The sequence below is a fragment of the Balaenoptera acutorostrata genome, chromosome 3, assembly GCF_949987535.1.
Source record: "Balaenoptera acutorostrata chromosome 3, mBalAcu1.1, whole genome shotgun sequence".
In the NCBI taxonomy this organism is placed as follows: Eukaryota; Metazoa; Chordata; class Mammalia; order Artiodactyla; family Balaenopteridae; genus Balaenoptera; species Balaenoptera acutorostrata.
Window position 1 is genome coordinate 43,825,398 of NC_080066.1, and position 14,323 is coordinate 43,839,720.

At 42.7% G+C, this 14,323-nt stretch overlaps 1 protein-coding gene across 11 annotated transcripts in view; it reads right to left on the reverse strand.

Annotated features, from left to right (window-relative positions):
* The window catches only part of AKAP13 (A-kinase anchoring protein 13), a 351,713-nt gene that overhangs the window by 148,265 nt on the left and 189,125 nt on the right, over positions 1-14,323 (reverse strand). For all 11 annotated transcript variants that reach the window (XM_057541952.1, XM_057541951.1, XM_057541950.1 and 8 more), the window contains exons 7-8: positions 10,884-14,028; positions 6,977-7,110 (exon numbers count right to left, since the gene is read on the reverse strand). In XM_057541952.1, the coding sequence (XP_057397935.1) occupies positions 6,977-7,110; positions 10,884-14,028 (3,279 nt within the window). The remainder of the gene's footprint in view (positions 1-6,976; positions 7,111-10,883; positions 14,029-14,323) is intronic.

Sequence of the window (14,323 nt, forward strand, 5' to 3'; positions counted from 1 at the left end):
GAAACTGAGCCTCTAAACAAATGGATCAAAGTGGCAGATCAAGGGCCATAACTGGGATTAAAACCGTGGTTTACTGGGCTCCATAATCTTTCCACTGTGCTTGGCTACTAACCTTGGCTGTCAATATAATGAGATAAGAATGAACGAAAGTGAGATGAGGAGTGTAACAAATGGGCCAAAAGAGTGATAAGAATCACATCTGGTTCTTTTGTCCCAACAGGAGGAAAAAAGAAAAGGCACACACGCCTCCTCCAAAATGCACATATGACCTATGATTAAGCAGTTCTTTGAGAGAAAGAAGTGGATTGTTAATCAAAGTTAAGACTGCAGAGCAAAACACCCTGGAAAATGTTCAAAGAAAAAGTGATCAGTAAGAACTGGCCATTAAAGAAAGTGTGATTTTAAAAAGTCCTGCGCGGTTGCCCTTTTACTCCAATACAGTAAGATATACACCCCAACATTCATGAACTTATTCCTATCATTTTAGAATCACACACTGGTTAAAAATTAAGAACCTGAAGAAACATTAGAGATTACCTAACCATTATACAAGTGGGACAATGGAGATCAGAGAAATTAAATAATTTCCTCAAGGTCACTGAAAAATGTATAGCTATATACAATGGTATACTACTACTCAGCCATGAAAAAGAATGGATTTTTGCCATTTGCAATAATATGGATGAACTTGGAAGGTATTACGCTAAGTGAAGCAAGTCCAACAGAGAAAGACAAATACTGTATGATATCGCTTATACGTGGAATCTAAGAAAATAAAACAAACTAGTGAATATAACAAAACAGAAAGAGACTCACAGATAAAAAGAACAAACTAGTGGTCACCAAGGGGGAGAAAGAAGGAGGGAAGGGCAAGATAGGGTCTGGGGATTAAGAGGGACAAACTACTATGTATAAAATAAATAAGTTACAAGGATATATTACACAACAGAGGGAATATAGCCAATATTTTTTAGTAACTATATATGGAACATAACCTTGAAAAATTGTGAATCACTGCTAAACAGCTGAAACATATAATACTGTACATCATCTATACCTCAGTTTTTTAAAAAAAGGAAAAAATGTGTAGTTAGATCATTAAATTATACCCTTACAGATATTTTTACATTAAGGTTGTAGTTTTTCCACTTACGGCTTTATGATCTGGGCTTCTTTAAAGCACTTCTTTTTTGCAACTATCTTCTCTAGAAGAACACTTGGAGAATTTCTTGTTGACCCCATTTCAGAAGAGACATCCAGAGTGTCTCCAAAGATTCTGTATGAAACAGCTGAGGAGTATGTTTCCCCGTGACTGAAGCTAGCTCTAGATTTGGACCCAAAAAGGAAAATTGGCAGCGGGGGGTGGGCGCGGTGCTAGTTCTCTTACATGCCAAATATACGCAGAGGAGACTTACTGGCGACATGAAGAGGTCACTCTGCTTTTTCCTAGATGACACGTATACCACAAAACTATATATATATGTAAATATGATAGCAGAGACATTTTAAAAAAGACCTTTTTTAAAATTGAAAACTTAAATAAGAAGGTAGGATGTGTGAGTCATTTTGAATATCAGTGCTACGACCGGTCCAGTTAGTTACCAGATAGCCTGAGAGCTGCCATATTTTCCTATGGCAGGTGTGCATGAAGGGTGTGAAGAGCCACACAAAACGAAAACTTTTTTGAAGAGATTCCTGGACTAGGGATGGAAATGCAAGCTCGCCCCCTTGAGACAAGAGGAAGGAAACACAGAAAATAATCAAACTACAGGGAGAATTCAAGATTTTAACCAGAAATAGTCCAACACTGCCCTTGCCACAACCTTGAAGAAACAAATATTAATATTGTTGTAAAAATAACTAAGAATGGAAATTCAGTTAATTTAATGTTTGGCTGTGTCGTTTTTTTTTTTTTAATAAATTTATTTATTTATTTGTTTATTTTTGGCGGTGTTGGGTCCTCGTTGCTGCATGCGGGCTTTCTCTAGTTGCAGCGAGCGGGGACTACTCTCCATTGGGGTGCGCAGGCTTCTCATTGCAGTGGCTTCTCTTGTTGCAGAGCACGGGCTCTAGGTACTTGGGATTCAGTAGTAGTGGCTCGTGGGCTCTAGAGCACAGGCTCAGTAGTTGTGGCACACAGGCTTAGTTGCTCCGCAGCACGTGGGATCTTCCCAGACCAGGGCTCGAATCTGCGTCCCCTGCATTGGCAGGCGGATTCTTAACCACTGTGCCACCTGGGAAGCCCTGTGTAGGTACTTTTTTAAAAAGGGAGCATGGTTCTGATTGGGGCGTGTGTGTTAAATGAAGAGTAGACTTTCCCAGTAACCTAATACTCAACATATGGGGTTTTATAGTTGTGCTTGAACATATTTGTTCTTGAGTGTTTGGCTGCCAGGACCATGGGCATCCTGACAAGATATACCTGGCTTGCTGAATTAACTCTTCCATATGGCTAATGAGCTTTTGCAATGATCATTTGGAAAAGGAATTATTACAGAAATACCTTAAGGAACAGATACCCCAGGGAAGCAAGCTCCTTCCTAATGAACTTGGCCACATGTTGAAAAGATTCATAGAGGACATGGAGTATGCTGGTTTGCAGCACTGGGGCAGGGAAGTAGGAGTCAGAATTCCTTCCTGGCCACCATGGAGCATTTTCTCAAGGTGAATGGTCCCAGAAGGCTTTCTGTTCTGGACTCAAGTATTGAATGTCACGTCTACACCCAGTCATATCATTCTTTAGGAAATAAATGGCAGGTTTGGAAAATCTTAGTAATTTGTGCATCAAATGCAAACTCTGGACAAATACCATCTTGATGGTATTTAGCTACAGCTAAACAAATTATAATAAGAACATGAGACTTATTTTAAAGTGAATCAGCTTAGATCCTAAAACAGCCAAAGGAATTTCTCCAACTATCACCGAAAGCACGAGAGTATAATGCAATGGTTTTAGAATCTTAGGGTGTGTAAGCATCATTCAGGGGTACTTGTTTAAAATGCAAAAACCCATCCAAGTGAACTGAATTCCCCAGAAGTATACCCTCAGGATGACTTTTCTGGAAACCACAGTATAGCAGAAACATCACGGACACAGAAATGAGGTTCTAGTCTAGTGTACAGAATTAACTAGTTGTAAAATGAGGCAAGTTGCTTAACTTTCCAGAAACCATTTTTTTCCTCCTATAAAGCAAAGGTATTAGACTTCAGATAATCTTCAAGCTTCACTCAAATTCTAAAGGTCTCAGAAGTAAAACAAGCACCATGTTTCCCAACTTAAATTAACATTTGATGCTATTCCTGACGCTTTTTTAACAACGTTCAAGAAGCAGAACCTGAGGCGTGATTGTTTTAGGAACCACCATATGCCACTGGTTACACAAATGAGTAAAAAGGATACTGGAATCTAAAGTTATAAAACTAATTAATAATAATAATGCTAAGTGCTACTTATTGCATGTCAGGCTCTAAGTACTTGATATATATTAACTCACTGAGGGGAAAAAAAGAGGACTACAGGAGGTAATCTGAGAACCTTGAAACCAGGAATGTATATAAGAAGGGATAATGTTGAATATTAAATTGTAACTAGTATTAAGGCTTTGGCAATACTTAATAACAACCATGACTATAAAATGCTGATAAAATGACTAATGCGAATGGACCATATTGTGTATAAAACCTGGCCTTTGGAATTGTGAACAATTTTCGATTCAGTGAAGAAGTATCTGTTAGGACCACGTATCATATATCAAGACACCTGTAGCATTTAACACATACATGTGTTTTCTCTGAGGATATAAGCAAGCACTATTCTTGATACTGCCTAATTCCTTTATGAACCTATGCTCTAGGTTTTCAAGACAGTAGCAAAGCGTAAGATACACAGTTTTTTCCCGTTTTACATTTGGAAAAGGATGATTCAGTGAAACAATGAGTCAATGAAGCAATGACTGGCTTATTCCCAAGGCCAACAAAGAGACTGGGCATGTGTCTGAAAGATCAAATTAAATAATGCTAAACAAATGCCACTCCACCTTCGACTACAATCACTAGCTCAAGTAACCCTTTTCAGACTTCAAACCCAGACTCCAGAAGGTTAAGGCTAGAAGACGAATAGAGTAAGGAAGCTGAGCCCTGGAGAGACTAAGTCAAAAAGCAAATTCAGGAGAAACACAGAATCGGAACTCTCCGCCTTCCTACGTGCAGAGCTTTCATGGCAAGCTGAAACAATTTAGAAAAGAAAAAAATTCTACTTGCTTTCTCTTTCTTTTCATCCACTGAAGCACAAGTATTCTCTAGGCCAGGAGCCCACAAACTACCACCACTAGGCCACCGCTTGTTTTTGTACAGCCCGTAAAAAAAAACCTAAGAGTAGATTTTACATTTTTTAATGATTGAAAAAAATTCAGAAAAGAATATTTCAAAATATTAAATTACTTCATGATATGAAATTCAAATTTCTATAAAGTTTTATTGGAACACAGTCACACTCTTGTTTACATGCAGCCTGTGGCTGCTTTCACACTGTAACATCAAAGTTGATTAGTTGTTACAGAAACTGTATGTCCCACATACCCTAAAGTATTTACTCTCTGTCCTTTACCAAAATCGTTTGGGAACTTCTCAATGAATATAGCATGTGAAAAGTTAAATGGGAAAAAAGAGAAAATGGGGCATTGGAAAGATCAAATTGTGTGTCCATGCTTTCTCCTTTCAATCCATAGCAAGTAAGGCAAGGCTGGCAGAGCAACAGGGAGGGGAGGTCAGTGGTCAGATTTCACGTCACTTTAAGAATGCCGTGAACACAAAACGCTCCACTGTGTAGACCTGAAAATCTTCATGAACTAAAAATTCCATTCACGTATGCTTTCTCTAACTACGCTAAGTGAAGGCAGACACGAAGCACAGATAACCCCTAGCAACAGACAACCCCTAGCAACAGACAAATTACATGGTTCTCACATATTGATGCTCCTTACATCATAATATACCCCACAGTCACAGAGCCTGGGGTTAAGAGTCAGGGAGGAAAGCACCCCACTGGGCAAGTCCTAGGTTAGAACCAAACTACAAGCTCCCATTCTAGCAGGCTCTGACCTTGAGGTAGCCATGTGACTCTCTGAGGGTGTTAATTCTTTTATCTGTAAAATGAGGCTTGATGACCAACCAGAGGAATATTACCTCTCTCAACTCCTAAAACTGGAGGAAAAATGAGAAGAGGAAAGAGACAAGGAGAGGAGGAACTTTCTTTTAAAAAAACAGTGTTTTGTTTTCTTTTTTATAATAGTCAAGATACAGTCAGGACAGAGATATCCTCATGGGAAAGCAAAAGGTCTATGGCCAAGCATCAGGCTGCACTCAAGGACACTAATTAGCAAGACTTCAGATGGAAGACTAAGAAGCAGAGGCATTTGAATTCAAGGATGTGAGTTTGTTCCTTTCCTTTTTTAGGGGCTCCTGGAAACAAAGACACATGTACCCATGCAGGGTGTGTTCTCTTTTCTTTCCCCAGGGGCAAAAGCAACATTTGTCTGTATAATGCCTGCTGTACTAGCAGCCACCCAGGCATGAGTCATGAATGCTATCTGTAATAAGGGGTGGGTGAAAACAGTCAGCACCTCCCGACCACTGTACTCCAATAAAATGAAGCTTGTTTATCACAGTCTCTACACTTGAAACAGTTTGGGAGGGTATAGTTCTGTTTCTGTACTGGGGTAACTTTATGAAAAAATACTTAGCCCTCTGAACAGCAAACACAGTGCACCCTCAAGTCTAGACAAGGAAGGCTCATTTTCCGACGGGCAATATGATTTAGGCCAGTAACTTGATTTTTCAGCTTCCAAAAGGTGTTCTTTTTTTTAAAACAAGTGTGGAATCTAAAGCTTAGAACCCTGTTTCTCTCAACAAGTTTAAGTTCTCTTGTTTTACAAGTTAATAGCTTTAAACAAGAAGAACAATAATCTCAAGACCCTGAAGAAAACCATTTTTGAAAACTTAGTATTAAATATAAAATTACCATATGGGTCAGCACACCCATTACTAAGTATATGAAAACATATGTCCACACAAACTTATACACAAATGTTCACAGCAGTTATTATTCACAATAGCGAAAAAGTAGAAACAATCCAAATGCACATGTGGTATATCCATACAACAGGATATTACTTGGCAATAAAAAGAAATGAAATACTGATCAATGTTACAACATGGATGAACCTTGAAACGTTACACTAAGTGCAAGAAACCAGTCACCGAAGGCCACATATTCTATAACTGCATTTATGTGAAGTTCCGGAATGGGCAAACCCATAGAGACAGAAAGGAGATTAGTGACTGTTAGCTGAGGGGGGTGGGAGTGAACTGCTAATGAACATGGGGTTTCTTTTCAGCATGATGACAACGTTACAAAATTAGATGGTGGTGACAGTTTTAAGACTTTGTAAATATATTAAAAACTACTAAACTGCACACTTTACTTGAATGAGTGAATTTTACGGTTATGTGAACTATGTCTCAAAAGAGCTATTATGAAAACCTAGTGAACTTTTCTTTCCATCATTAAAAATGACATACTTCATATTTTAGTCAGTATTGAGCTTTAAGTTAAAATCTCATTTTTGCTATCAGTTTCTATATAAAGAAAGAAGAGTCAGGTTTAAGAAGGGTTAATAGATCCCTTTTTCCGGTAATTCCCATTTTGTGACATGTTAAACCTCATGACAAATTGCAAAGTCTTGTGCTCACAGGAAAAGCGTTTTTCATTATAATCTCCAAGGGATCCCTGCAGGAGGGTCCATTCTAAAACTATGCTATGCAAAAGCTTCACTGCAACATGTCCACATTTGTATATGAGGGAACAAGGGAGAAAGGGAAAAAAATCCTACTGTGAATCAAAAAAATCCCCCAAACAAGGCCATAAATCAGACACAGCAGAGCAGGCTAAACACACTTTGTGCTCATACAGACTTACCGCCTGGGTCTTCGGGCCTTGTTTCACCTCCGGCGTAGAAGCTATGTTTCCTACAGCCACCTCTTCAGAAACTGAACTCTCCTTGGTATTACTCAGAAAATCCACTTCATCTTCAGCTTTCGTGTCTGGCATTTCTGAAGAGAACAAGGTGGTTACAAAGTGCATTTGAAAAATTGATTCCTGGGCCTTACTATTTACACAACATGCTCCAGGTTTCACGTGTTTTGTTTGCCTTTCCCTTTGTGTTAAATAGAAAGTATTATTTTGGAGCGGGTGTCATTTCTGACCTTGTGCTGAGCTAGTCCCTCATCACCTGGTTGTATGGTTTTCTCCAGCTTCTGTGTGGGTTTGTAGCTAAGGTAAGACCCAGTTCAATGTCCACTGAACTTCCATTTTCACTACTGACTTTTTCAATGACAATTTGATGAGTGTGGTGCTGACTTGCACATGGAAAAGAAAACTGACAAGCTTTAAGGGAACAGATTAATAGCTAAAGCTAGTAGCCCATCCTGACCATTATCAAAGAGGCAAGAGATGTATTTGTACAGGACAAAAAGGAAAGAGCTGCTGAGAATGAGATAAAGCCTTTGGGAAGAGTCTTCCTTTAAAAACATACTACATACACTCACCTACCCATCACAGCAATTGATAAGACTGAACTATTCTTAATAAATTAGTTTTTGTTTTAACTTTTATTTCTTCCCAAACCAAAACATAATTACACACTATCAACAGCAATTCCTTTTCTGAAGAAAAAGTTTTTTCATGTTTTCTTTAGAATTATGCCCAACAGACCAAACAGTAGTGGTTTTGTTACACGACTACCATATGGTGAAGCTAATACAGCAAGGAAGTGATAAAATGATGCCTGAGGCAACTTTAGGCTTCGACACTTCGTTAAAGGGGACTGATGGTTAAACAGTCAAAATTCACCTTGATAATCCAAATACAAATGGAACTATCATCTCGATTTCATTTGGAAAATTTTCTGTGGTTGTTATTAATCTAGTCACACTACTACTCTGGCAGAGAAAAATGTTCCCTACACCAGAGGGCACAGAAGCTTCTTTCACCAAAGAATAAATTATATTATATTGTATTATGTATTTTATAATTATATAAATAAAATATATTAAGATTTTATTCTAATAGCACACTGTGAGAGTGTATACCTTTATACACTGTGACATATATAAAGGTCTACTTTAGATTTAGAAAGTGACATTCCCATAAATGAACAGTTGTAAGTCTCCTTTCTTTGCCCTAATTTTTTAATTACCTAATCTTACTAGTAATTAAAAAAATGGGCAAACATGTTTCCTTGCCCAAAGAACCAAAATCTTTCTTACATTTCATAAAATGTGATTAAAGTTAAAAAAAAAAACAAACAAAAAAAAACTGACTAAGCAACCCCCTTAGAAGTATTCCTTGATCAAAACATTTCTGAGTAAGATAGGGTTGTTTTTTGTTTTTTGGTTTTTTTGGAGGGGGGCTGTTGATGATTTTTATTTTATTTATTTGGGGATGTGATTTCTGACACATCCTTACTATCCTACATCCATCAACTGAAAATATGTATCTTGGCAAGTAGCAACCAGTCACAGCGGTAAACAGAGATGAGTGAGACCTGTGGGGTGTTGGCAGCCCCCTCGGGACTGGCCTGGCTCAGTTATGCAAAACTAACTTCCCAAAGCACTGCCGCCAATGCTCCTGATGGGTAAAGGGCCACGTCTCCGCACTCTAACTGGAAGTTTTGTGTTTTCCTCATCTCAATTTCTATTTGGCTTTGTCAACAGCAGTATATAAAAGCAAAAGCCAATGCCATGTGGCTCCTTCCAAATCAGCAGTTAAACCGATGTCTCCTCACTTATAAAACAGTATGGTTAAATTCATAAATGGCATGTAAACTTCCTAGGAAATACCCTTTGGTCTGAGATCACACTCAGGTGCTTCTTCTCTAGGGCAATGTGACCAGGGACTTTCTCCAATCCTGGCTATTTTCTGAAAAAAGCACCAATTTCTTCATCACTGGTTACTTCTCTCTGTCCTTTGAGGCCATGAGCCTGGAGCACATATGACTCCTCTGGATAGCAGAATAAGTAACTCACCCCCCCCCCCACACACACACCAAAATCCTAAGCCCAGAGACACTGCTGAAACTTGATTTTCGTCGCATTTTCCTTCCTAAAGCCTTAAAATCTTAAACATTAATTTCTTAGCACCTTTACTATCTTTGTGTGCTATTAAAAATCAAAGTCTGAAAAAAAAATCAAAGTCAGCTTGGTTTCTACCTTTTCTCATAAGGTACTAGAGACACAAACCTTACATAGTTTGTACTTGCTTGGGTTAAATTCTGACTACTGAGCCAGAAAGAGAAATAATTCCAGCCCATGTGGCTAAGGACGCAGCACCCAAATGAAAACAACATAGCCAGGCATCAGCTTACAGCCACTCCCGTTCTTCTGAAATGTCAACCTGCCAGGGCTCCCAAAATAGACTTGCTGTTGTGCCTTCTTTTAAAAATTAGAGACCTTCTCATTGAAATTCTGAGATTGTTAGTGATAGAAATTTGTTGGCTGCTAACAATCCAAGACACTTTAATAAAACAGAAAGTGTGAAATCACCAAAAATACTACCTCAGGTTTCTTAAATCCCTCAACTGGAAAACTAGATTATAAATGGTTAAACACCCTCTATCAGGGAAAATGACCACTGTGTTTAAATTGCTCTTTTTCTAAAGCCACTTCTCTCCTTATTCTATTTGTTCATTTCTATTCATGCCCCACCCCCAAATTCTTAACACCTACTACAGTAAAGGGGTTTTCAAAAATTAGAAAGAACGGCAAGAACAATCAAACAATAAAAACAAAACAGGCTTCTTACCTACGAGAGCCTGGGGGCAAGCATGGAGATAGGTCCTCTGTCTATACCTGGTAACAGGTGGTGGTCGCAAAGTGTGAATCAAACTGACCTCGAACGACTTCAGGAGTCAAAACCGAGTCCGACTCCAGTTTGAACTTCAGCCTCAACCCCCAATAAGGAGTTTTATTCAGATCGTTTCTTTCCACAGAACACCAATGGTTTCTCTTTGCTCTCTCTGGACATGGTTAGCCACAGACGGAACGGGCTGGTGCTGTGTGAGCAATCTGCTTGCTGCAGCTGCTTCACCAAGATAAGGAGACACAACGTCTGCCCTGTGACAGCAGCTCAGCAGACTAGGCTCTGGCGGAAATCCTGTATCCTATCCCCTGCACTTCGCAGGGTCCTCAATTCCCAGACTGCTGCCCAAGAGCAACAGGCAGTGGAACTGGAGGTCTGCTCCTCAGGCAGGAAAAGGAGGGAGTTCCCTTCCCACAGCCTCCACCAATGACCTAATACCACCATTTGGGATGCTGGGCCATCAGCTTACAACGATACTTAGAGCTGTTTGTGAAACCACTCTGACCAAATTTGCTCAGGACACAGTCTAGGATGATAGGGAAAGAAAGGAGTTTCAGGTTTGTAAATAAAACACACTTTTTCAGCACTGTTTGTTATGGTTCTCGAGAAAAAGGACTAAGCCATGTGAACAAAAACATCTGCTAAATTCCTTTATCATTTTAGAGCACCTGGGATCTAGGCACTGTTTTCCAGGTTAGGAAAGTCGTGACTGCTCCAGTGCGACAGATAGAGCATTTATAGGCTTTAAGCAATCAAGCCAGAAGTCTGGAATGCAGGGAGCAAAAACTGTCCAACCCTGAGATGACGTGCCTCTCCGGATGGTGTTGACTGGTAACCTGGCAACCTACCCGATGAACGCCAGGCCTCTAAACAACAACATGACACCTATGTTTTTACCAGCACATCACAGAGACTCTTAAGGGAATTTGTTTCTCGAACTGTTGATTTTGTACGCTGCTTTGCTTACCTGTTGCCGGAGTTGGTCCCTGGAGAGGCAGAATAATCTTCTCTGGCTCCTCCCTTCCAGCAAAGCATCCTGCAAGGTTCCCAGAGGCTTCTCCACGACTACTGCCCATTGGCGGGGTCTCCGCAGGCTGGAAAGCACTCGCCTTCCCTGCAGAAGCACTCTCCAGCTGTTCAGGCCCTGGGCCCGACTCGGAAGGACAGGGCAGTGACATGTGACTGACTTCCCCCTCTGTCGTCAGTTCTCCCGAGGCCTTGACTCGTTCTATGACAGCATCCACTATGCGACTCGCAGCCTCCTCAATCAAGTCTGCTGTCTCAGGCAGAAGCACGGCTTTGGCAGCGACGGTGCAGGGCAGAGGGGCACCATCCCTTCCCCTGCCTGGGGCCTTGTCACCACGGCTTGAGAGCCCCGTCTCTGTGGGGTGCTCTTTGGCAGCAGGCTGCGGCAGGACGTGATGCGCTTCCTCATCCACCTGTGTCTCCTTGGAGTTGCCTGTGCTACGGCTGCCACCTGCTCCCCCCACCTTCCCCTTCTCCCAACCCAGGGACACAGCCTCTGGGGGTGCGGCTCCCTGAGGGTCAGGCACACCTTTGTCCGGTAAAGGTCCCGGCAAACCCAGGATCATATTCTTCTCCTGGCTCGAAGAGACTTGCGGAATCTGGGTGTCTGGAGCGTTGTGTGGTATGTCCTTTCTCCTGGCCCCAGTGGTGCCTTGCAGAGCACTGACCACGGCACCACCCAATGCTGCATTTCCACTCACCTCACAAGCAGTGGTCTTCCCCTGGGACTGAGTGTTTTTCACCTCAACATCCAGAGCAGAAGATCGCTCACAAGTAAGAACCTCGAACCCACCTGGTAACAGATTTGGCAATGGACGCGAGCTGCTCTGCTCTGTACCTGAGGCCTCCTGGCTTGAGTCTGCAGCCAGACTTGCTCCTGGTGGCACCAGGCTCTGTGCAGCCCCACCTTCCACCAGCGGTGCGACTGGTGGGGCCACTTCCTTGTTATGTTTAGTTTCTGCGTGAAGACAGGCCAAGGGTGTGCCCAGTGAATTACCGTTCCGAGGAGCCCTGTCCTCATCACAGGCGGCTGGGCCAGGTTCTTCACAGAATCCCGGGGCCTCCTGTCCAGGAGGTGGTGTTCTCGGCTCTTCCTGCAACGTTCCTGAACGAAGAGTGCTGTCCTTAATGGAGGAACAGGTCACTGCTTTATCCTTGTCTTCTGGTCCCTGCGCTGCAGGGCTCTCTGGAACCACCTGATCTTTCCCTTCTTCAGTCAAAGCGGAATCAGAGGCCAAAGTGGCCTGACCCACATGGAGCAGGGAAGAGTCAGTGGCCCCCTCGACGATATTCAGGACTTCAGGGGCTGCTGAGAGGCAGGGACACTCACACTCCCCACCAGGTCCTACGGGACTGGTATTCCCCATGCCGGGCTGAAGATCTAGAGCAGAGGACGGTGGGCACAGGCCCACTGCACTGTCTTCTGGTGGCTGCTTCTCCAGATCATTCGAATCTCCATCTGGGCCATCTCTACAATCTGTATGTGGTTCAAGAGTTGCTGTTCCTTTTTCATTCTGGGAGGAGGGGACAAGAGAAAGTGCGTCATCTTTGGTTACTGATTCACTGCCGGGACTGCCTGTCAGAGAGGAAGTCCTGCCTGATGTCACTGCCTGGTCTGACACCCATTCTTTCTCAGCTTTGGGGACAAGAGCATGTGGATGTGGAACTACCTCAAGCATATCTGCTAAAGATGTTTCTAGTTTCGAATCTTTTCCTTGGCTTTCTTTATCCAAAACTTGGAGAGGACAAAAATCCACATGTTCCTGGGTGTCTCTAACAGGGTCAGGGGTGACCGTGTTAGCCTGTGGGCCTTCCGAGCAGCTGGCAGTGGGCAGCGGTTGTGTGTTGAGCAGCCCTGTGGTGGTGCCTTCAGGCTGGGTAACTATGTCATCACAGTGTTCTACAGCCAACACACCACTAGAAGTCCCCGTGTTCTGTCGACATGCAGAGGCAACACAAAGTTTATCATCTCCAGTTGTAGAACAGATGGGTGATTTGCTGTTTTGGCTTTGAACACGAGATGAATCCGTTTCTGATTTCTGGTTTGGCATAACATCTTTTTGCGGCCTGGGAAAGGTTAAATCAGGGGGTGACACCGCCACACACATGCTGGCCCGGGGAGTGTCAAGTTCGAGCCCTTCTGAAATCTCATCTTTTGCAGCAGCTAGAATTAACTGAGAGTTCTGAGCTCCTGGAGCATCAGCACTCTCTTCACAACTTCCAGAAGTTTCCGTTTCTGCAGTGTTTTCATCAATGGCAGTTTCTTCATCACTAACGACAAGTAAAGACTCAGCAGGCTTGTCAGCAACCAGGGAGCCAGCGGCAGAGACACCGTTGGGAACGCTGGCTTTGTCCACAGGCTCGTCGGTGACTTTTACGTCAGAGGCTCCAGCTGTGCTGATATTAGAGTCCTCAAATCTTTCCTTCATACTCTCCCCCGCTGCAAGCACATTCCTCTGGATGGTGGCCTCTGGGTTCACGAGACTGTGTTCCGTTTCCCCTGCGGTGTCTGGGACGCTGGCACCTGCTGGTGAAGGGACCACCAGTTCACCTCCAGAGAAAGACTGGGCCGTGCCGGGCTCCAGGGCTACGCCTCCCTGCAGGACACGGCCTCCACTGCCTGGAGACTCCTGGCCTGTGGCCATTGCCGAAGATTTTGTTCCAGTTTCTTCACTTCTCACTCCACAGGATGGAAGGCCTTCTGTGTCCTTTCCTTTGCAATCAGGTGTGCTCTGACGGCAGCTGTCGGGATCAGACGCAGTCCCGGAGTCCACGATAGGTGCTGGCTCCTCCTCGTCTCCTTTTCTCTCCACGCCTGTATTTTTCTTCCTATGGGAAGAGTCTGTATTCTCTTCCTTAACCACACTTGACAAATCATAGGAACTTTCAATCTGCCCCACAGTGCTCCCATGGCAGCACTGAGAGCTCTCAGCACCTTCAGGAGAAGCAAGCTGCTGGCTGGCTGTGGGCGCTGATGCACAGGGAAGAAACTGACCATCTGTATCTTGGTCACTGGGCAGACTTGAAGGTTCTTGTGCTGTCACCACTGAGGGCATACGACTGTCCATCTGTTTGAGGTTTGTTTTCTAGGAGGAAATGGAAGATACTTTTAAAACATTGTCCGGGGGAAAAGATGTCACTGACACCTATAAGCAAAAGTTCTGTTGGAGAGAACTCAGTAGCATTCCAGCCTCTCTAAAGTCACAGGATAAGCCAACCTAAATAAATACAAATAAATTCTCTCTTGTTCCTGACATTAATTTCCTCTTACAGTTGCATATCCACTAGAATGATAAAATGGCAAGAATACAGTATGACTATTTTCTATATTATGAACTTATTTTAGAAAATAGATAAAAACTGAGCCTCAAAAAAGCACAG